General features: G+C 46.8%; 1 protein-coding gene across 1 annotated transcript in view; it reads right to left on the reverse strand.

Annotated features, from left to right (window-relative positions):
* Positions 1 to 23,789, reverse strand: part of ANKMY2 (ankyrin repeat and MYND domain containing 2) — a 48,023-nt gene that overhangs the window by 8,394 nt on the left and 15,840 nt on the right. Inside the window, exons 3-7 of the mRNA XM_062179190.1 lie at positions 18,697 to 18,835; positions 17,693 to 17,791; positions 10,253 to 10,413; positions 4,009 to 4,223; positions 2,569 to 2,704 (exon numbers count right to left, since the gene is read on the reverse strand). Coding sequence (XP_062035174.1) covers positions 2,569 to 2,704; positions 4,009 to 4,223; positions 10,253 to 10,413; positions 17,693 to 17,791; positions 18,697 to 18,835 — 750 coding nt within the window. The remainder of the gene's footprint in view (positions 1 to 2,568; positions 2,705 to 4,008; positions 4,224 to 10,252; positions 10,414 to 17,692; positions 17,792 to 18,696; positions 18,836 to 23,789) is intronic.

Consider the following 23,789-nt stretch of genomic DNA (forward strand, 5'->3'; position numbering starts at 1 on the left):
CCCACACTATTACGGCTGGGTTTGCTCTCATGTTAGAACACTAAAAATTCTCTTCTGGAATGAAGATTCCACAATGGGCAGTGGGTGGGGAGTGGGGAAGGCAAACCAGGTGAAATGCAGCCTCAGCTATCAGATCCTTGAGTGACTCGCATTAGGGATGCGCATCTATGGCAGCTGTGCTCAGATGCAGGCGGGCATCAGAGGACTTGCTGACAGGTCAAATCGGTCCCTTCTGAATCAGAGGGGTCTAGCACCTGCAGTACTACCAGCACCCACCTATCAATCTAAGGCACACTGCCAAGTCTCAGAATGGCTCTTTAGAGGCTACACTGAACACCTGTAAACCAACACACTTCTGCATCGGAAGTGGAGCACTGCATAGGATGGCAGTCCGGCTCATAAACCAACAGTCTCATGCTCAGCAAATGTTGCAGTAATGGCATTTTCACATTCAGATTTCCCCCACAACAGTACACATCAAGAGCCACACAGAACCCTTCACCCGCTTTGTTAAATAACAATTGCCTTAGGTGGCAGAACTCCTCCCAGAGACAGCCCGAAACAAACAGGATGATTTATCCCATGTACGTGATTAAGCTCAGAGACGTGAGTCAGCCTTCCAGAAGCTACAATACACACTGCCGATGGGGAAAGCAGTAGTCTGCTATGCAGCTGCACCACCATGGCGCACACTTCCCGTGGAGCTTTGTGACAGGCAGGGTGGGGGGACTGGCAACTTTGCAGCAGGGGGGCCCTGGCATCGGCATATCCAGAGAGCAACAGAGCTGAGTCTCACAGAAGACAGTTCTGAGTGCCATGGTGTCAGGGGGAGAGCTCCGTGCTACTTCACAGGCTCACGTTCGTGCGGCTTCGCCAAACCCGCTGTGCAGTTGGTGCTGGCTGCCTGGGACAGTCACAGCCATAACAACGATTCCCAGAGAGCAGAATCTGTAACTCCTAAAGAACAAACTTAAGAGGAAGCCTTCTAAAACGCATGAGATGCTATCTTAACCTTACTATAAACCTCTTTTGGATGGCTCAGATGGCTAGGATCAGCATTAATCACGAGACTCCATAAACCAATTATATTATCCTCTGTGGCAGGCTACAATGAATGGCTGACCCTGACGCTGGCCTGCTTTGACTTTTTTTTTTTTTTTTTAAAAAGAACACTCTGGGCTCCTATTTTGAGCTTTGCTGTCCTTTCCCATGTTCCCAAGCAAGGACAACATCCCCGAGCACTGGGTAGCACGGGAATCCCTCCCAGGAGCACTCTGACATGCCCCAACTCCCCCCTGCCAGCTTCCTGGTCACGTGACACAGGCAGAGGGTTCACAGGAGAGCCTATGATTCCCATATATACATCCCCTTATTCTTCCTACCTTATAGGGGTGGGAATGTGAGCCTGGAGACAAGGCAACAAACGCACTGCAAACTTGAGGTCTTTTTTTTTTTTTTTTTTCAAACATGAGGTCTTAAACCTACACAGCTAAGAAATACTGGGTGGAAAGAGGGCTGTGTTTGGGTCCCTGGCCCATAGAGCCACTGTCCCAGATCTGGGCCACCCAACTGAGAATATGTCAATACATAAGCCCCTTCCTATTTTACCCACGTTGGCTTGGAGTTGTATGTGTAGTCAAAACACATCGGCGCCGGTGTGGTTCACAACAGGTGAATTCTTAATTTTTACAGAAGCACCCAGGACACACTTCCAGCTTTCCTTTTCCACACTGAGAGTGATCCGGCAAGGTAAAGAAGGGACCTAAAACTGCCCCAGGGAGGAAGGAAGCCAGGGATGGGACTGGTCTCAGCAACTACTTCCTGCCTGATGGACAGAAGGCAGAAAAGGGATTTGAATGGAAAATACCCAGGCAGACTGAGCATGGATAAGGCGAACACAAGCCTCTTCAACATGAGGCCAGCAGAGAGAGCCTCATGACATGCCTCCACTTGTGTAAACACAGAGAACAAAAGGGCAATCAGTAATCTGAGGAACAGATAATAAAGTGAACAAAACTTGCTTCCCACAGCTGGGAAATGTCAACAGGGTTTGCAAGGATGGAAAATTTCTAATCAGAGGGATGGAGGAGGTGCCATACAGGGAACTGAGACACACTAGTGAGGTTATCAGGAGTCCCCATGAGCCTTCCCACAGCTCCCCCAGCTCTCTCGCCCCGCGCCCCTCCCCTCCCCCACCTCCCACCCAGATGACCCAACTGGGCGTTCACATAGTGCAAGACTCCGTACTGGCAATCACGGAGCTACAGGTGTGGGTGGATGCGTCTCTACTACCTAGTGCAGGTACACTCTACAGGTTTCATGGAGGAACTGAATGCGTGAGTTTCCATTCCAGGCATTGACATTCTGAGACAGAGCAGTACTGTTGATAAAAAACCCTAAGCTAGAAAAGGTCTCGTGGGAGGGGAGACGCACAGAAACATGTGGGGTGGGCAAGCCTGCCTCCACCTTTGTTCCCGGAAATCGTCTGAAATAAGATCAGTGCTGGCGAGAATTACTGTGGGCACCGCGTCCCGGCGACAGAGCACACTGAGTCAGTGAGGGTCTTACAATTTCCACAGGGGCGATGCTCCGCACCAGCTGCTGCAGGAGTGTGGCTTCGCAGTACGGGAACTTCCTGATGCTCTCTCTCACGACTTTCTCTTGATACACTGGGAAGCCATCAGCAGCGCGGCCCCTTAGCAAGCTGAAAGACAGTTGGTGAAGAGTAACCAGCACTGAATCCCCAGGCATGAACTCCCAGCTGAACCCAGGGAGCTTTCTGCTGTTTCTTGCTATTTAAGATGTTCAGAGTCTCTTGCTCCAACTGCTGCTCCCCGGCCTTGCTGGGTTTCCAGGCCTTGGGTGCAGGGTGTATGCGAAGATGAGGCCTGGGGCGAAAGCTGAGCCCTCTACTGGATTAGCTGGTCACTTACGACCACACCAGTTACTCCCATGAAGAAGGGCAGCTCTCAGTGAGTCCCCTCCTCTGACTTACCTCCCCTTTCTCAGCAAAGTGTCGGGAGAAGTTGGTCTCTGCTGGTCAGAGGATGAGAGCGTCATGCAGGTACCGAGGGACAGTCACTGAGCTACACTGAGTGCCTGTCATGTCTCCAGTTCCTCACGAGTCCATCAGTGATGACAACAAGAAATCACGGCAAAAAGCACAAAATGGAATATCATCCCTGCTTCTTTTTTTTTTTTTTTTTTTTTAACCTTGCTGTTTATTGCAGTCAGCCTTGTGGTGCAGCAGGTTCAGCTGCTGCCTGCAATGCAGCATCACGTGTGAGCACAAGTTCGGGTCCCAGTTGCTCTCCTTCTGATCCAGCTCCCTGCAAATGTGCCAGGAAAGCAATGAACATGGCACAGGTACTTGGGCCCCTGGTACCCACATAGGGGAGACCGGAAGGAGTTCTTGGCCCCTGGCTTCAGCCTGGCCCAGCCCTGGCTATTGCAGCCATTTGAGGAATGAACTAGCAAATGGAGATCTCTCCCTCTCTCTCTGTATATATCAAATAAATAAATGAATCTTTGACTTTTTTTGTTATGCATTTTCATTTTACGTGAAAGGCAGAGAGAGAAGAGAGAGAAAGAGAGCGAGCGAGGGAGAATATCTTTCATCCATTCATTCACTCCCCAAACGCCTGCAATGGCCAAGTTCTAGGCCAGGCTGAAGCCAAGAGCCTAGAACTTAACTTGGATCTCCCATGTGGGTTACTGAGTCATCTCTTGGTGCCTACCAGGGTGAGCATCAGCAGCAAGCTGACTGGAAAGGCCAGCAGCTGGGACCTGAACCAGACACTCCGTTATGGGATGCGGATGTCCCAAGTGAAGACTTGACCACGGGACCAAACGTCTGCCCTGTCCCTGCTCCCTGAAGACTGAAAGTGATCCCCCAAGACTGCAAGTGCTGCTAAGATGTTTCATTCTCAAATCTATGATGAAGCTTCACCTACTAAAACGCCATGCCCTTCACTGTGTATCTTAAAGGCAACAGGGGAAGAAGAGTACCTCTTGATCAAGGTGTCCAGTTTGTTCTCTCCATCTTTTAGGAAGTTCATGCATTTCTGAAAGATGCAGCTGAGGTAGTGCATTTTCATGGCTAACACTTCGTTCATGTCTCTCTGCTTCATGCACTTCTCACAGATCAGGTCCATCACTCTGTAGCACTTTTTCAGGGCCTCTTCTTCCGCCAGCAGGGGGTTCTCATTCACCAGCATCACGATCTAGAAAAAGGCCCAGTGGACTGAGAAACTCAGATTAGGCAACTCGGGCCGGCGCTGTGGTGCAGTGGGTACAGCTGCTCCCTGTGGCACTGGCATCCCCTGTGGGCGCTGGTTCAAGTCCTGGATACTCCTCTTCGGATCCAGCTCTCTGCTTTGGCCTGGGAAAGCAGTAGAAGATGGCCCAAGTCCTTGGGCCCCTGCACCCACAAGGGAAGACCCAGAAGAAGCTCCTGGCTCCTGGCTTTGGACTGGCCCAGCTCCGGCCATTGCAGCCATTTGGGGAGTGAACCAGAAGATGGAAGACCTTTCTCTCTGTCTCCCCCTTTTTCTGTATGTAACTCTACCTCTCAAATAAATAAATCTAAAAAAAAAAACAAAAAACAAAAAAAAAACCAAATAGCTTGCTGAGTTGATTTCACAAGGCTACCAGATAAAGTCTTTCCTAAGCTCACAACGCTGCTCTGCTGGCTCAAATCAGAATGCAGGCTGCCACCCATCACAGAAGGACTGGGATTGCTTCACCTCCCTGTGTTAAAGCTGTAATGTGATCTGCCTGTGTTCAGTACAAAACTGAGTCCCTGGTTTGCTGTCTCTGCTAAAAGCACTTTCACTCAAGAGACACATGACACAACTGCACACCTTTTATATTTAGAATCAAAGCACTGAGCAATCACTTTTGGCTAAAACTGTCAAGTTCCAGATTGTCATGGCAAGGAGAACCAGGTTTTTTTTTTTTTTTTAAAGATTTATTTATTTATTTGAAAGGCAGAGCTAGAGGGAGGGAGGGTAGGGAGAGAAAGAGAAAGAGAAAGAGAGAGAGAGAGAGACAGAGAGACAGAGAGAGAGAGAGAGATCTTCCATCTATTGGTTTATTTCCTAAAATGCTGCAATGGCCAGAGCTGGGCTAATCCGAAGCCAGGAGCCAGGAGCCTCTTCTGGGTCTCCTATGTGGGCCCAAGCACTTGAGCCATCTTTCACCGCTTTCCCAGACACATTAGTAGGGAGCTAGATCAGAAGTGGAGCTGGCACTCAAACCAGCACCCATGAGATACTGGCAATGTAGGCGGTGGTTTTACCTACTACACTGCAGCGCTGGCCCCTGTAATTCTTATTAATCATAAGAAAATGGTATTTTAACAGAAAGAACTCTAGAAATGAAATGTGTTTTACTCTCCAGTGAACTGCACTTCTCTGTGGAAGTTTTCCTGATAAAGCTTCCAATCACACACAGTAAAGGGAACAGGCCAAACAGGAGACCATCCACACACAGCCTCAATAGTGGGAATATCAGAGCTACTGAATCTTACACACCAAGCCCCGTGAGATTAGGCTCGAATGAGTGCCCTAAGCAGTATTTTTTATTGGCTTCTTTATGGGTTAGATCACTTGAAGTGGAGCTGCATGGGACAGCCCTACAAACCCACGGTGGTTTACAGCAGTAATAAAAACATGTGTGTACCACAGGCACAGGTGCACGCACACGGCAGAGTCACTGCTGCAGTTAAAAACTCATCCTGTGGGGCCGGCGCCGTGGCTCACTAGGTTAATCCTCCGCCTGTGGCGCCGGCATTCCATATGGGCGCCGGTTCTAGTGCTGGTTGCGCCTCTTCCAATCCAGCTCTCTGCTGTGGCCTGGGAAAGCATGGAAGATGGCGCAAGTGCTTGGGCCCCTGCACCCGTGTGGGAGACCCGGGAAAAGCTCCTGGCTCCTGGCTTCGGATGGCGCAGTGCCAGCTATAGCGGCCATCAGGGGAGTGAACCAACGGAAGGAAGACCTTTCTCTGTCTCTCTGTCTCTCACTATCTGTAACTCTACCTGTCAAATAAATAAATAAAATCTTAAAAAAACAAAAACAAAAAAAAAAACACCTCATCCTGGGGATTCTAAATCTCAGGAAACAACAGGTAGCAGATACCATGAATCGGATCCTTTTCCTTAAACACAAAGAAAGATCATGAAGTAAAACCTATGCCGCGTCTCCTATTTGGAAATCTAACACAGACTGAATGTCCCCGAAGAATTAAAAGAGAAAATTTCACTTTTATTTTTTAGATTTTTAAAATTTATTTTAAAGGCAGAGTTGGGGGGAGGGAGAGAGACAGAGAAAGTTAAAGAGAGAGCTATCTTTCATCCACTGGTTCACTCCCCAGATGGCTACAAGGTCTGCAACGGGGTCAGACCAAAGCCAGGAGCCAGGAGCTTCACCTGGGTCTTCCACGCGGGTACAGGGGCCCAGGCACTTGGGCCATCTTCTGCTGCTTTCCCAGGCACATTAGCAGGGTGCTGGATCAGAAGTGGAGCAGCTGGGATTCAAAACAGCACCCAATGGGATGCCAGCACCGCAGGCAGTGCCTTTAACTTGCTATGCCACAACACTGGCCTTGTATTTCACTTATTTTTGACAGTACCAGATTTGACTTACTATTTTATTTAGAATGTAACACTCAATACTATTAGACTTAATGGACTAAGTATAATCAGAATCCATACTGGTAAATCTACTGCTTACTTCCCCTCAAAAACAGGCATCAAAAAATTAATCTGTGGTGACAATGACTCATTAAAACTATCTGCTTGTAACTACAATCCTTTAATTCTAATGCAATCAATTTTATATATGGCATTTATAATCAAAGAATAGGATCTTAAAACTGAGGATGCTTTTTTAAAAAAAAAAAAATCTCAAATGGAACTCAGGTTGACGGTATTTTATTTGAAGACGTGGTCTTTATTTGAAAATATGCAACAAATACACACAAAGAGACACGATGACGACAGTGGTGCCCCGAGTTGGCTGCAGCACTCACACAGCTACGCACACAAGAGCAGCATCGGCCTGGGTTTCCTTCCTATTACTGCTGCAGCATGATGTAACACATTATAAAGGAAATCCTTATTATTAGTTACGGAAGAGGGAAGAGATTCCTGTTGGTATAAGCCTGGATGAATCTTCCCTCACAGAGGACTGCCTACCTCAGAACTTGTTTATGCAGTGGCATTTTGAATTCTTTTAACTTTTAAAATCTCATTGTTAAAAACTACCGAGTCAGCAACCCTTGGCATGAAAATAAGCAAACATGGGGGGCTTGCTCTGAGTAGCATGCTGCCTCCCTTCCACGTGGAGATCCTGCTCAGCTGGGCTGCCCCTTTTCCTGCGATTGTGTTCTTCTCCTGGATATGTTCTGGGCATCAGCACGACTCCCCAAGTCCCTAATGGAAACAAACACAGGCTCATTGCTAGAGCAGCCACTTCACCTGCACACAAATGGAGAAGTGCTGCATGTGTTGGAATGCAAAGGTGGTTACGTGCTGGGGCGAATCTGTGTGTGTGTGTGTGTGTGTGAGAGAGAGAGAGAGATTTTCTATGGTGGCTCCACGTGACTCTTTAATAGTATTCTACAGAAAAAATGGTGTGTGTGTGTGTGTGTGTGTGTGTGTGAGAGAGAGAGAGAGAGAGAGAGAGAGAGATTTTCTATGGTGGCTCCACGTGACTCTTTAATAGTATTCTACAGAAAAAACCATGGGAGCATGACAAGGGGTAAAGCAGTGGACATGAGCCATCACAAAAGCAGCTGGGGCAGTTTTTATATCCAAAATCCAAAGCATGGATAACAGAAAGGGTTTCAAGCAAAGAGAGTACATATGTCCACAAAAGACATGGTGGAATGAAGGAAGCTACTACAGTCATGGAATAGTCTCCTTACTAAAAGTCAGTGCTCCACAAAATTTTCCATAGGCTATTTCAAGTTATATATACCTTTGCAATGCATTGCCTACACAAACACACACGCGCAACCTAATTTAATCAAGGCATGTGCCTTTAAAGATAATCGAAGCATCCACCAATTCCTAACACCATTTTAACCCTCAGAGAATGGGTTCCACAGAAGCATCAAAAAGTATCCCACAGCGCCTGCTGCGGTCTGAAGTGGTAGAAACATAAACCGAAAAGACAGGGAGTAAGCCTGAAGAAACTGCACCCCCGCCCGCCGCCCGCACAAGCACCATCCTGTGCAGGGAAGCTAAGCCGGCGACATGCGGAATAGGCAGGGGGTTGGGGGGAAAGGAGCTGCAGGCTGCTCCCCCAGTTTCTGTCCGGCAGCTCTGCGCTTGGGATCCAACCCCCGGGCTTGCCAACCCAGCGCGCCCCCTCTCCCATGCACTGCCTCTCGGAGGCTGGGACGGAGCAGCGCCATGGACGCTTAGAGCTGAACTCCACGTGAAGATGCCCTGAAGCGCCCAGAAAAGCTCCTGCACGCTAAGGCCCGCCCAAACCCCACCCGTTTGTACCTTCAGTTAGGGCCCCACTCCCACCCCAGAAAGGGGGCTGCTGGAGGTGGGAGCCTCTGCTTTGAACTCCTTATCTCACACTGGGGTCAAGGGCTTGGAATGAAAACTGGGAAACCCATTCCTACAACACTGGGAGGGAGGGAGGGACTCGCTGACCCCGAGGGAGCTGCATGGTTGCAAAGATTAAATTCTCAAAAAACCCGAGCCGTGCAGGCTGCACTTCTGTGTCTTAGGATGCGTCGCCCACCTCTCCCTGCAGGCCCAGAAAACCCTGTGGGAAGACACCGACCTCCCTGCATTATACACCCACTCAGGGAAAACTTCAACTTCTGACCCAGCCACTGTCCTGCCGGCCTCACTGCTGAGAACCACCACCGGATCAACACCCTCGGCACGGGGGGCTATGATGGGCACTGAAATCTGAGAATGGGCAGCAGCCCTGCAGCGCACAGGGAGTTGTGCAGTTGCCTGTGATGATTCATTGAAGAGATTACGCTCATTTGGATTTTATAAACCAAAATGGTAAGAAATCTGAAGACAACAGCGGTGAAGACAGTTCAGGGCAGCTTTTAGGAACCCCTGGAGGAACTGTGTTAGCCGGAGATGCCAGGCAGTCACGGGCATTGAAGAGGTGATCCCGACTCCACCGGAGGCTACTTCCTAGAAGGGTAACTCATTGGCAGTGTTCCTGGTAGGGGTCTAGACCCTCTTCTGCAGGCCTGCACCTGGGGCCCCAGCTGCTCTGGAGGCTGACGGCTCAGAGAGGTCTTCCTCTCCAGACACCCGACCTCACTCAAGGCAGTTACGGGGGCAATGGGATACCAGTCACACCCTGTCCCATACAAGAGGGCCTGGTTTTCAGTCCTGGCTCTGTTCCCCATCCCAGCTTCCTGCTGATGTACTCTGCTCAGGTACCTGGGCCCCTGCCACCCATGTCGGAGACTGGCATTGGGTTCCTGGCTCCCAGCTTTGGGCATTTGGGTAGTGAACTAGCAGATGGGAGCTCTCTTCCTCTATTTGTCTTGTTCTTTCTAGCTCTCTGAATGAATGAGTAAAAGCAGCCACTTTACTTGCTGCTATCCAAAAGGCTGTCTTTTCCCTCTGGGCACAGCCCCAGCCAAGGGCAGACTGATGGATACCAAGCTGGACACCCCTGTGCCTCTGTACTGGCTCTGCTCCCGAGCGAGCTCCCCATGCGATGAGTTGGAAGTCAAATTCTCCTCTTCGCTCACCTTTCCCTCCTTCTCCATCTGTTTCCCCTACTCTCTCTCTCTCTCTTTTTTTTAAATTTATTTTATTCAGTTGAAAGAGTTACAGAGAAAGGTAGAGCCAAAGAGAGAGAGGTCTTCCATCTGCTGGTTCACTCCCCAGATGGCTGCAACTGTGCTGATACGAAGCCAGGAGGTAGGAGCTTTTTCCAGGTCTCCTAAGGACTTGGACCATCTCCCACTGCTTCCCCAAGCCCATAGCAGAGACCTAGACTGGAAGTGGAACAATCAGGACTTGAACTGGTGTCCACATGAGATGCCGGCACTACAGGCTGGGGCTTCAACCCGCTGTGCCACCACGCCAGCTCCTGTTTCCCTCACTCTCTTCCAGGTTTCAATGAATCCACTGAACAAGAGAGTCCACTGCAAGCTGTATACCTGCAAATCCCCAAGACAGTTAGGATCCCACACGAGAAGAGCAGCTTAAACTCCAAAGCAGCATTTCCAAAGCAAGCGTGCAACATGAACTACCTTGACAGGGTGAAGGTTCGTGGTGGTGATGACCTTATGCAGCGGGCCTGCCAACTTCGGGGGCAGCTTTGGCTCTTTATCCAGTCCCTGGGGCTTGGTGTAATAATCCAGTCTCTCTCGTGGAAAGAAATTGTTGATTATGGTCACACAGTCATGTTGACCTTTCAATGGAAAAACAGAAAATGTTTCATTTTATTATAAAAATGAGACCATCTCTGGATGTCTTATTTCTGTGATATCAATTCTGTCTTCTTATGAAGGCAACATGCATTAATATCTCTCTTTTCCAGGAAAGAAGAGTAAAGGAAGAAGAGCAGAGGTAATATATTTTAGAGAGGGGCTGGAGTTGTGGCACAGCCAATAAATCCTCTGCTTGTGACACCAGCATCCCAAAGGGTGCTGGTTCGAGTCCTGGCTGCTCTACTTCTGATCTAGCTCCCTGCCAATGGCCTGGGAAAGCAGAAGATAGCCCAAGTGCTTGGGTCCCTGCCGCTTACATAGGAGACCCAGAAGAAGCTCCTGGCTTTGGCTTGGCTCAGCCCCGGCTTTTGCAGCCATCTGGGCAGTAAACCAGTGGATGGAAGATATCTCTCTCTCTCTCTTTCTCTCTCTCTCTCTCTCTGTCTCTGTCTCTCATTCTCCTTCTTCAGCTCTTTCAAATAAATAAATAAATAAATCTTTTTAAAAAGATATTTTAGAAAACATTTATAAGCATTCTTTGAAAAGTCCAAAAATATCTTTAAAGAGTCCACAATACACAGGAATTATATAGATCTCACATATACAAATAACGGCCTACTCATAACTGACCTTGAGTATTTCACAATAGTTGGCTAGAAGCAAACGTGTCTTTTTCCACCCCTACACAAATGGCTGTCACTCTTGCTTAACCACACCCAGTGGCACTCACACAAATAAAGGTACCGTCTGGGAAGTGTTAATATTATTACTGAGCTCTCTCCAGCTCCCCTGAATTTGAGAAAAACTGCGCTGGTGCAGCCTGGCCTCCATGTGCTGCCTCCCGGGGTCTCTGAGCCACCTCTGGTGTTGGACACATGCTCTGGGAAGTCCCCTCCCCCATCCTGGTGGAGCCTGGAAGCTGCTGCCGCTGCCTCCCCCAGCGCCCTACCTCTGCGGGCCCAGAGGCAGCCTCCCTGGGCAAGCAGGTGCAGCGAGCTCCTCCACAGCGGAGACTTCTCGCTCCTCTGCACCTGCCGAGGGACCAGTGCTGGGGAAGGCGCCAGGCCAGCCCTTGTGGCCCCTTGCCCACTGGGGCATGTTCTTGGAAGCATCTGTTTGATCCTGAAGGGGGATTTCATGGGGGCTTGGCTGCACCTGCAGTTGAGATAGGCAGAAGCAGGCTGCACTGTGGGCCAAGTCATTCCTGGCGATGGAGGGGAGCAGTGGAGGCCGTTAGCCCCTGGGCATCTCTGGGAGAACCCCACCGTGGGACAGTTCCTTCTTGTACCTCAGCTGGTGTACAGACCCTGGACCCACAGACACAGGAACATAGCTCCATGGCCCTGTTGGCTCCACCTGGCTGCTTAAGTGTGGCAGCAGCTCCAAGGCTCTAGCTGTAGTGGCCCCAGTGGGGATAGAAGCACAACACTCACCCCCATGGCCACAGCCAACAAACACCTGCGCTTCAGATACACAGGTTCCATCACAACATACGACCAGATTTTCAAGAACCCACAATCCCAGGTGTTAAAAATTAATAGACAGGGGGCAGGCACTGTGGCATGGTGGGTAAAGCCGCCGTCTGCAGTGCCGGCATCCCATGTGGGCGGGTGGTTCGAGTCTTGACTGCTCCACTTCCAATCCAGCCCTCTGCTATGACCTGGGAAGGCAGCAGAAGATGGCCCAAGTCCTTGGGCCCCTGCACCCACATGGAAAGACCTGGAAGAAGCTCCTGGCTCCTGGCTTCGGATCGGCACAGCTCCAGCCGTTGCGGCCATCTGGGGAGTGAGCCAGCAGATGGAAGACCTTTCTCTCTGCCTCTCCTTCTCTCTGTGTAACTGACTTTCAAATAAATAAATAAATAAATAAATCTATCTTTAAAACAAACTAATAGACAGAATGAAAGAGGCAATCTGGCTTACCACTGAGAATCAAATGAGTTAATGTAAAAATCAAATGGGACCACATATCTCAAAAACGCAGAAAAATCCAGACACAGAAATCATGGAAAGATAAGAGCAAAGGTCAAGTCCCGGAAATCCGGTGATGAAAAATAACAGAGGGGCCAGCACTGCAGTGCTGTGGGTGAAGTCACTGCCTTAAGGCCAGCATCTTGCTTGAACACAGGTTCAAGTCCTGGCTGCTCCACTTCCAATCTAGCTCCTTGCTTACACACCTAGGAAGGCAACGGAAGATGGCCCAAGTGCTTGGGGCCTTGCCACCCACACAGGAGACCAGGATAGAGTTCTAGGCTCTTGGCTTCAGCCTGGTGCAGCATGGGCTGTTGCAGCCATTTGGGGAATAGATGGGGGTTGCAAAATGGGCAAACAACGCCTTGGGGCTGGAGAGGGGTGAGGTATAGTTGAAACTATGTCAATCACATTGAGGAAAGACACACTCACACAAGCACAACTCAGCACCGAGTAAAATTGAGGAGGGACGCAAGCATATGAGCAATCACACTAAACACGCAGGAGCTAGCTCCCTGGGAAAAGACAATCACTGTGGGTTATAAAACAAAACCCATCTCGGCTATCGACAAATGCAGAAACCAAAACAGGGATCAGGAATGGCTGTAAAACTGCAAAGAGCAGAACTAAGAAATCAGCAAGACAAAGAGTGGCAGTAACAAAACCAACAGCAATTCACACTAAAAAGTGAAAACAATTTCACAGGAGGGGTCGGCACTGTAGTGTAGTAGGTAAAGCTGCTGCCTGCAGTGCCGGCATCCCATATGGGTGCTGGTTTGAGTCCTGGCTGCTCCACTCTGATCCAGCTCTCTGCTATGGCCTGGGAAGTCAGTAGAAGATGGCCCAAGTCCTTGGGCCCCTGCACCTGCGTGGGAAGACCCGGAAGAAGCTTCTGGTTCCTGACTCCTGGCTTCGGATTGGCACAGCTCTAGCCATTGCAGCAACTGGGGAGCGAACCAGCGGATGGGAAACTTCTCTCTGTCTCTGTCTCTCTGCCTCTCCTTCTCTCTCTGTGTAACTCTGACTTTCAAGTAAACCTTTAAAAAAATTTCACTGTGACAAAAAAAGATATGCCTGTTATCACTACTATTATTTCTTCTTACTTGGAGTCTGTAGCTAGTTCAAACAGAAAGTAAAATGAAATTGAATAGTTGGAAAAAGTCTCAGAGATGCTAATAAAAATGACATAAAAAATCACAAATCAATAGCTTTTCTCTTTATAACCCATAAGCAGCTACAGGTGGTGGTGAAAATGTTTTAACAATAGTGACAATAACGATGAACAACACAGAAATAAGTTTTTTAAAGTAAAGACATATCAAGGAACCCATGGAATAATACTGAAAGATCAAAAATGATTTTTAAAAAAGCGTGGTATGGATGGGAAAGCCAAAACGCCATGTACATGTTAATTCTTTGCAGATAACTGTATAACCATTTAGTTTGAAAGAATTTAACGTACCAGGAATGTGATATTTCAAGAAGAAAATGTGGGATTATGTAATAAATGATGCTATCACAATCAGCTATGTACCAAGGGTAAAATGAATTCCGAAAAAAATAAATTCTGGAAGCACACACACGCATGCACACACACACAGAAATCATAAAAACAAAAGGAAGGACATCTAGGAAAAGCTTGTATAACCCCCTGGTCAAGAACACCTCTCTTAGTAAGACAAGAATTACAGAAGCTATAAAAAAACAAATAAGATCCTGAAAAACAAATTTTTTACAGCAAAAGTCCTCCATAAAGTCAAAGGGGCAAACAAGACTGGCGAAAGATACTTTAGGCATATTTGGTAGATAAAGGGTTAGAGTCTACAAATACACCTTAGTCTCCCCAAAACAGAAAAAAATAATCAAGACGGAAGGTGAATAAAAAAACAGGAGCAGGCAATAAACAAAGGAGGAGCAGAAGGAGTTTGCTTCCACTACTAGCAAGGGGAAAGTAAATTCACAATAGGTCACGTTTCTAACTATCACACCAGTAAAAATAGAAGAATGATGACATCCCAGTTCTGATAAGGATGCTACTGTCAATTGCTAGGTCCTTTTGAAGGCAATTGAGATTCGCATTAAAATTAAAGCTATATACCCTTTGTCTTGGCAACTTTACCTCCGGGAATACATCTCACAGATGTTCAAGTGCTAACATGTACAAGGCATGAAGATCAAGGATGATTATTGCCTTATTTGGAGTAAAGTGGTTAAAAATCTGCCGGGACAGCAGAGCCAAACACACACTGGGGGACATACTATACTATGGACATACCATACTATGCAGCTGTTGCTGTAACTGAATTCATTTCTACCTGAGCTGGGAGAGGCTGCCCTTCTCAGTACCAGAGAGCCAAGATGACAAGTCACAAGCCATCTTTGCTGTATGATTGGTCCCAGTTTTCAAAAGACAACAAGAACTTTGTTATGAGGGGGTACAATTGAGGCAACAAAAGGGGAGAAATGAATTGTTTTTAAAGGTTAGTAATAGGGGCCAGCATCGTGGTACAGCAGGTGAAGCTACTGCCTAAGACGCCTGCATCCCACATGGGCACTGGCTCTAGCTCCACCCGCTCCACTGTGGATCCAGCTCCCTGTTAATGCACCTTGGAAAGTAGCAGAAGATGGTCCAAGTGCTTGGGCCCCTCCACCCACACAGGAGACCTAGATGGAGTTCCAGGCTCCTGGCTTCAGCTGGCCCAGCCTTGGCCATTGAGGCCATCTAGGGAGTGAACCAGCATATGGAAGATTCTCTCTCTCTCTCTCTCTCTCTCTCTCCCTCTCCCTCTTGCTCTAACTCTGCCTTGAAAATAAATGAATAAACCTTTTTTTAGAAGGCTAATTATATGGCAAACATAAAGGCAACTGAAAATGTGCAGTCTAATTTTCTGTCTGTGAACTCAGTGGGGACATTCACCGATGAGACATCAAACACAAACGCTACTCTTATTTTAGGATGGAACAGGCGGCAACCTGTACCTTACATTTTTGTTGTGCCTGCAGCGTTTAGACAAAGAACAGAGTACTGCACTGCAGTAAGGCCTGGAAGAACAGGCTCCTGCCCTCCCAGTCGTGTGATCTCGACAGAGTGATTCTATCGCTGGCTCCTGCCACGTTACATCGTGGACATAATGAGAACTCTGCTTATTGCAAACATTTGCTTTGTTGCACAGATACCAGAAAACTAGGGTCTGCCCCCAATCCTGTGACTGATCCATGGTGGACATGAACCAAGACCCAAGGCTCCAGATTTCTAGTTCAGTGTTCCTTCCCCGCTGTACTGACACCCTCATCGTTAGCTTGGAGGTGAGCTGGGGACCCTGACTCCAGCGGATAAAATATCTGCAGCTTGCACTTTTCTCATATCATCCGGAAATTAAGTTAAGAATATTCAAACAAAGCTGTCATACCGTGACTGAATGTCTAGCTTAATCAGTGGCACCTATTAGTAGTTTCTTTTTTTTAAGTTTTATTTATTTTACTTGAAAGTCAGAGTTACACAGAGAGAGAAGGAAAGGAAGAGGAAGAGGAAGAGGAAGAGGAAAAGAGAGAGAGAGAGAGAGAGAGAGAGAGAGAGAGAAAGGTCTTCCATCTGCTGGATCACTCCACAACTGGCCGCAATGGCCGGAACTGTGCCAATCCGAAGCCAGGAGCCAGGAGTTTCTTCCAGGTTTCCCATGCGGGTGCAGGGGCCCAAGGACTTGGGCCATCTTCTACTGCTTTCCCAGGCCATAGCAGAGAGCTGGATCAGAAGTGCAGCAGCCGGGACTTGAATCGGAGCCTATATGGGAGGCTGGCACTGCAGGCAGCGGCTTTACCTGCTACACCACAGTGCTGGCCCCACCTATTAGTAGTTTCAAAAACTTACTAAAATACAATTTAATATGCTATATACCATTACCATCCACATACCTAATTCCTCCTGTTTCTTAAATGTCAATTTTCTCAAATGTCAATGGCTTAAATGTCAATTTTCTCAAAACCCCCTTGGAATAGGATAGGGGGCTCCCCTTTTCTATGGAAGAGCTCCACGGCCCTCTTTGGTTCCCCCTTGGAGAATATTGTCACACTGCTTGTCACCGCTCTTAGCTTCTAACTGCCACAAAAGCATGGACATCCTCCGTCTTGTTTGCCACTGCAGCCAAGGCACCTAGAATGAGGCTCGGTGCAGAGGCTGTGAGCACTGTTTGTTTAATGAAGAATTAGTCCCATGGGGCCATTTACTGTCCTCTCAGTAAATCATGCTTCTATCTTTGCTTTCCTGTCAATGGACCCTCTTACCAAGTGAGCGAGGCCAAAATATCACTGATCAAGCATTTATTCCCAGTCTGCTCTAACTGGGATTAGCATGGCAAGGATTACTGGGCACACAAACGAAATGTTTGTGGTTGATGAAAATGGTGACGAAGCAGGCTGGCGCTGTGGCGGAGTGGGTAAGGCCGCTGCCTGTAGAGCCAGCATCCCATATGGGCACAGATTCTAGTCCAGGCTGCTCCACTTCCAATCCAGCTCTCTGCTATGGCCTGGGAAAGCAGAAGATGGCCCAAGCCCTTGGGACCCTGCACCCAAATGGGAAGACCCAGAAGAAGCTCCTGGCTCCTGGCCTCAGATCGGCCCAGTTCCAGCTGTTGCGGCCATCTGGGGAGTGAACCATCAGATGAAAGACCTCTCTCTCTCTCTCTCTTTCTGCCTCTTTACTTTCAAGTAAATAAATAAACCTTTAACAACAACAACAAAAAAAAAAATAGAAGAAAGAAGGAAAATGCTAATGAGAAGCAAACAGTCCTTTAAAAGAAAGAATTGAAGGATTGTTGTAATTATAAACAGTAATAAATACACCATGTAAAGTTCTTTCAGCCTTTCAACTTTCCTAATCCTTGCAATGACCCATAACCCCTTGTCAAAGTCAGAATCACATAGTACCTTGCTATTAAGTGGTCCAGGCAGAATTTCAGCTCAGAATCACTGAATCCACAATTCATGTTCTCGAACATCAGGTTAAACCACCACCATTAGAGAAATGACATACAGTCGTTCAAAGCATCTGACTGAAATTCATAAGGGCCCATCCACCACTGTCGGTCACAAAGTAGAAATTCAAAACAGTTGTTCACTTTCCCCAAAGTCTCAGTCAATGTTTCATTCATTTAGACAGAGTAGACCTTAAGCACTTTTGTTTTGTTTTGGAAGTCAGTAGTCAGTAGTGAAAGTGTTCGCACGTCGAGAAGCAAAATGCTATTTTTTTTTTTCAGTAAGGAAAATCTCATGTAAAGCCACAGCAGACACTCACCCACGAAGGCTGCCATCTGAGCTGCTGTTCTGCCTACAGAGTTGACCACATCCGTCTCTGCCCCAGCTTCCAGCATGGCCCATGTGATGTCTTTGTTACCTGAGTTAAACGCAATGCATCTGTTAACACTCAGGAATGCACCCTTTAAGCTCCTGCCTCTGAATCAGCTGTACCCTCTTCCCGCTAATGGTCTCCACAGTATTCCACTGCGTGGATAGTTTCCCTTTTTTCCAAACTAGGAATCGTATCAGTATGGAGTAAAATGCCATGGAACCTACTTAGAAATTAACATTTTCCGAGAAATGAAACAGGCAGTACGAAAATGGCATGGAATTGAGAACCATTTTTTAAACGAGATGAATTACATTTTCCCAATGATAAATGCTTTGTGTAACATTAAAACAAACATGGGGGGAAAAACACAGAGAGAAAAGATAAAATGGACTGAAGTCCCCCTTAAAGACGTCTAAGCCACCCCTCCCACCTGCTGGCTGCGGAACACCAGGCAATGGCTGGGAATCCACCCTGTAGCCTTTCCTGCCTACACATCTGTATTTTCTTAGATTGCCTCAACGTTACAGATAACTCCACTCAATTATAGATAATATTTCTCAACCATTCTTATTCAGCAAATAATAAGCAGCATGAAGCAGACTAAGGTTTTAGGTGGATCAGCATTTAACACATAAATTCCAGTAAGGAATTCCAGTAATCCCAGGACTATCACTGCAGCTATATGATCAAGAGAGCAAAGCAGCTCTCCTATTGCTTCAAAACACATTATTGACAGAAATCATCATTTCATTTCCACAAGACACAGATCACCAAATAACTCACTTCATACATTGCAGCTTTTTCAGAAATTAACTCCTACCATTCCTTTCCCCCACAAGTTGATCTTAAAGTTAACAGAGCAAAAACAGCAATTAACTTATCTATACATATTTACAAAAATGTGTACAGATAGCGCACATTAGTGAACAGAGTAAATGCTGAGACCTCACCCGAGAGCGCGGCAAACATGAGGGCCGTGTACCCGTGTTCATGCTGATGACAATTTACATCGGCTCCGTGGCGCAGTAGCAACTCGCACATGTCAAGTTTTCCTTTATATGCCGCGTGCATCAGAGGACTCATTCCATTCTTCAGGGGAAAGGAAAAATGCATCAAGTTTACTTAGTGGCCCTTTCTTTACCTATCTACAGTTCCTGTAACTACATTAATGAAACGCAAATACAAATTAAAGTTCTCAGCTGTATAATGATGTAACTGTAATGAAGTAATCGTATTTTTGTCTACTTCTCTATGTGGATCTTCCATAATCTCTCAAGGAAATCAGTTGTTTTCTTTCTTCTTTTTTTTTAAATTATTATTTATTTATTTGAGAGAGAGCGTTACAGACAATGAGAGGGGGAGAGAGAGAGAGAGAGAGAGAGAGAGAGAGAGAGAGAGAGAGATATCTTCCTTCTGTTGGTTTACTCCCCAAATGGCCGCAACGGCCGGAACTGTGCCAATCTGAAGCCAGGAGCCAGGAGCTTCTTCCTGGTATCCCACGTGGGTGCAGGGGCCCAAGCACTTGGGCCATCTTCTACTGCTTTCCCAGGCCACAGCAGAGAGCTGGATCAGAAAAGGAGCAGCCGGGACACGAACCGGCGCCCATATGGGATGCCAGCACTGCAGAGGATTAATGTATTGCACCACAGCACCGGCCCCAAGGCTGTTTTCTTAGCTGCAGTTTTTTGTTTGTTTGTTTGTTTGTTTACAGATCAGTAAACACATGCACACAGGACATATTCAACCTCCCATAACCAGTAAATGGTTGGAGTGCAGACCAGAACCTGGGTTTCCCAGGGTTCTCATCTCTACCAAACATACCTAACTCCTGCAAAAACAAAGGAACACACACACACACACACACAATGAAGAAAAACCTCAAAACAAACAGGACGCTGTTTCGGGGGGAAAGCTGAGTCAAAAAGTGCAGGCCATTGTTGCCATGGACTATTCTAAAGCTATAGCAATGGAATGAATTCATGAGTACCAACCGAATGGAAAACTGTCCCATGAGTTACTGCCCGCGAGAAAGGTGCATCCAATGCATATTATAGTGGGATCATTTGCAAAACAAGGACCCCGAAAAAATCACACACAAGGATGGAAGACATCTGGTAGTATTCCCATTAAGCTTCGTTATTTGGTGTCCATGTGTTTGATGCATTTCCAATGGGATGTCCAGACTTTTTACAGACTGGGTACCTAACACCATTTTGGTCACTAAACTGATGAGTTGTTTCCTCTAAGTGAATTTTCTCAGTAATTCAGTAAATGCTGAAGGTCAATGTGGCTTTGGATGGAATTCCTGGCAACTCACATGATTTGACTTGTTCTCAAGGATTCCACGCTATGATCATGAACCTAAGCCATCATTTTGGTTTTTGTTTGTTTCTTGGGCAGAAAGGCAGGATTTACTAAAACGCAAAGGGGTAGCGCACATTCAGACACAAGTGTGGACAGAGAGAGAGAGAGAGAGAATTGCTCCCACCTAGGCTGGGGTCGTCCTTTTTATAGGACAAGGGGTGCTCGGGGCAGGGTGTGGGTTGGAGTCGCAGGGCCTGTGCTGATGTTCAGGAAGGTACCATGGCATCGGTGCGTGATGGAAAGCGAGGCTTGGCTGCAGGATGAGGAGAGGTGTACTGAGTCTTTGGCCCTGTTGAATTGGTGCACAAGGGAAAGGATGGTGCACGCGGCTTGGGTATGGGCAGTGCTCAGCTCCTTGCCCTTCACCGACCCCATCACAGTGTCTCGTCCTTCTCACCAGGTTACTGGCATGACAATCAAAGGAGTCTGGACTTTTCAGGTGGCTGCAGAAGAGGCAACTCAGTAGGAACAATCAAAGCTTCTTCAAAGTAAAGAGAAAAAAATGGGGGCTGGTGCTGTGGCGCAGAGGGTTAAAGCCCTGGCCTGAAGCACTGGCATTCCATATGGGCGCTGGTTCTAGTCTCAGCTGCTCCTCTTCTGATCCAGCTCTCTGCTATGGCCTGGGAAAGCAGTAGAAGATGGCCCAAGTGCCTGGGCCCCTGCACCCACACGGGAGACCTGGAAGAAGCTCCTGGCTCCTGGCTTCAGATTGGTGCAGCTCCAGCCATTGTGGCCATCTAGGGAGTGAACCAGTGGATGGTAGACCTCTCTCTCTCTACCTCTCTCTGTAACTCTGCCTTTCAAATAAATTAAATAAATCTTAAAAAAAAGAAAAAAATGGCAGGGACAGTCTAACTTTAGGCTCCTCTTAGCTGGGTGTTTCTACAGGGATGGCGTATTTTCAGGCTGGTGGTGGCTAGAGGTTATCAGAATCTCACTGCACAGAGCCAGCCAATGGAGTGCTGCCCACTCCAAGAGGCAAAAATGTACTGAGAGCATGCCCAGGGGGATAGCCCCTATGGATGACATAACCTGAACACACAGCAAGCACACAGCACCATCAGAAACCACCACAAAGACAATGTTTGACACCATGGTTAAAATACTGCACAGGACACCTGCTCCCTATAGTCGAGTGTCTGGTTTGATCCCAGCTCCTCTGCTTTCAATTCAGCTTCATGTTTCTGGGCAGCCTTCGAGGCAGCAGGTGATGGCTCAAGTAGCTGAGTCCCTGCTACCACCTACGTGGTGCAGGCACTTGGGGAGTGAACCAGCAGATGGAAGATCTCTGTCTCTGACTCTCTACCTTTTACATAAAATAAAAATAAATTATGTCTTTAAAAAAAGTCAGTAACCTACTGAAAGAATTGCCAATCCTTTAAAAAAAAAAAGGGGGGGGGAGACTACCACAAAGAAGCAAAAAAGAACTTCTTGTACAGATTTTCAGAATCCAGACTTCAACCAGGAAGTTGAGTAATTTTTGTTCATCCAGACAGGCAGGTGTCAATCACCCAGCAATTCCATCCCACAGTTGGAGTTTATCTAGCTCTGAGAATAACCTCAAAATTGCAGAATTGTCCTAGAGTTAAAAAAAAAAAAAAAATAGAGCCTAGGGAGATTACTGACGCCATGAACAGGAGTGTCAAATTGTTAAATCAGCAACAGGAGTCACTGTGTACTTACACCCCATGTGGGATCTGTCCCTAATGTGTCGTCTAAAGCGAAGTGATGCTATAACTAGTACTGAAACAGTATTTTTATACTTTGCGTTTCTGTGTGGGCACAAACTGATGAGGTCTTTACTAATTATATACTGAATTGATCTTCTGTATATAAAGAGAATTGGAAATGAAAAAAAAAACAACCTGGTGTTAAAATGGAAATGGCATAGAAAATTAATTAATTTGAAAAAAAAATTATGTAGGATCTCTGTCTTTAATGTGCTGTACATTGCTATTTAATGCTATAATTAGTAATCCAATGGTAGTTTTTTCACTTTGTGTTGCTATATGGGCAAAATGTTGAAATCTTTACCTAATATATACTAAACTGATCTTCTGTATACAAAGAAAAAAAAAAAAAAAAAAAAGAAGCTGCTAGGCTAGCGAAGCTTGTGTCAGGAATTCCAACCCAATGCCGATAAAATGGTGAAGACCATTGTTTCCAGACAGTGATATCCCAATTATTCTTATTAGTGAACCCTAGTGTAAACCACTAGGGTATTTGGATTAATTTGATAATTCTCTGCTTACAGCCACAAAAGTCCACCATTTCCTAGAAGGCAAGAAGTTCCTAACTTAAAAAAATTTTTTTTTCCCATTTAAAATGCACTTTCGGGGGTATTTTGGTGTGGTGCTGAGGTTGACACTTGGGACGTCCACATCCCATACAGGAGTGCCTGGTTCAATGCCCAGCTCCTCCACTTCAAATTCAGCTTCCTATTTGTGTGAAAACTGGGAGGCAGCAGATAATGGCTCAGGTTCATGGGAGATCCAGATGGAGTTGTAGGCTCCTGGCTTTAGCCAGGCACAGTAATGGCTGTTGTGGGCATTTGAAGAATTAACTTGTGAATGGACAATCTTTCTTTTTCTTAGTCTCTCTTTCAAATAAAAAATTAAAGTAACAAAAAAAAAAAAAAAAAAAAGGAAAGGAAGAAAGCTTTTAACAACGGGACAAGCTGCCCGAGAGCAAAGGAGCCGTGCAAATCCCACATTGCACTGTCTTCCTTTTCTTGTGTTTCACCATCATCTGCATTAGTCACAGCTACCCTGTCCCTGTCTCCCTACTTTCCTTCCTCTCATTTTCCTCTTCCTTCTTTTTACTCTGCATTTTTTTTTTTCATTTACCAACTGTCACTTTAACAGGAATTGTTTGTGCACTTTTTTGTTTGTTTGTTTTAACGATTTATTTATTTAAAAGAGTGGCAGAGAGAGAGAGAGAGAGAGAGAGAGAGAGACAGAGACATTGTATCCAAATGCCCTCAACAACCAGGGCTGGTCCAGGCCTAACCCAGGTTCCAGGAGCTCCATCCAGGTCTCCCACGTGGGTGGCAGGGGCCCAAGGACTTGGGCCATCTTCTGCTGCCTTCCCAGGCTCATTAGCAGGAAGCTGGGTTGGAAGCCTGAGGAGCTTGGACAGGAACTGGCAGTCTGCTCCCCAGAGTCGAGTGTCTGGTTTGAGTCCCAGCTCCTCTGCTTTCAATTCAGCTGGCATCACAAGCAGCAGTTTAACCGGCTGTGCCTTAACACCTGCCCAGGAATAGGTTTTTAGATGCCACTCATGAGAGAGTGTCTTTCCACAAGGGTAAAGAGCCATGCAGATCATATCGTGCTACTCAATCTTTACGCTTGCTGTTTTTCATGTTTATGGTGCAGTCTGTGTCTCCCATACCAGATTGTAGGACTAGGGTAGATTTTCCTGGCAAACTTGGGGCAAATGACACATTTTTGCTAGCTTTTCAATAATTGAATATCACATATACTTCACTAGCTCTTAATCCAATTTTATAAGAATTTAGAACAGGTGCTGGCGTTGTGGTCAAGAGGGTTAAGCCACTCCTAGCTGCTCTGTTTCTGATCCAGCTCCCTGCTAATGTGCCTGGGAAAGCAGCAGAAGATGGTACAAGTATTTGGGCCCATGTACCCATGTGGGAGACCCGGATGGAGAAACAGGCTTCTGG

Source organism: Lepus europaeus, chromosome 20 (genome assembly GCF_033115175.1).
Source record: "Lepus europaeus isolate LE1 chromosome 20, mLepTim1.pri, whole genome shotgun sequence".
Classification (NCBI taxonomy): domain Eukaryota; kingdom Metazoa; phylum Chordata; class Mammalia; order Lagomorpha; family Leporidae; genus Lepus; species Lepus europaeus.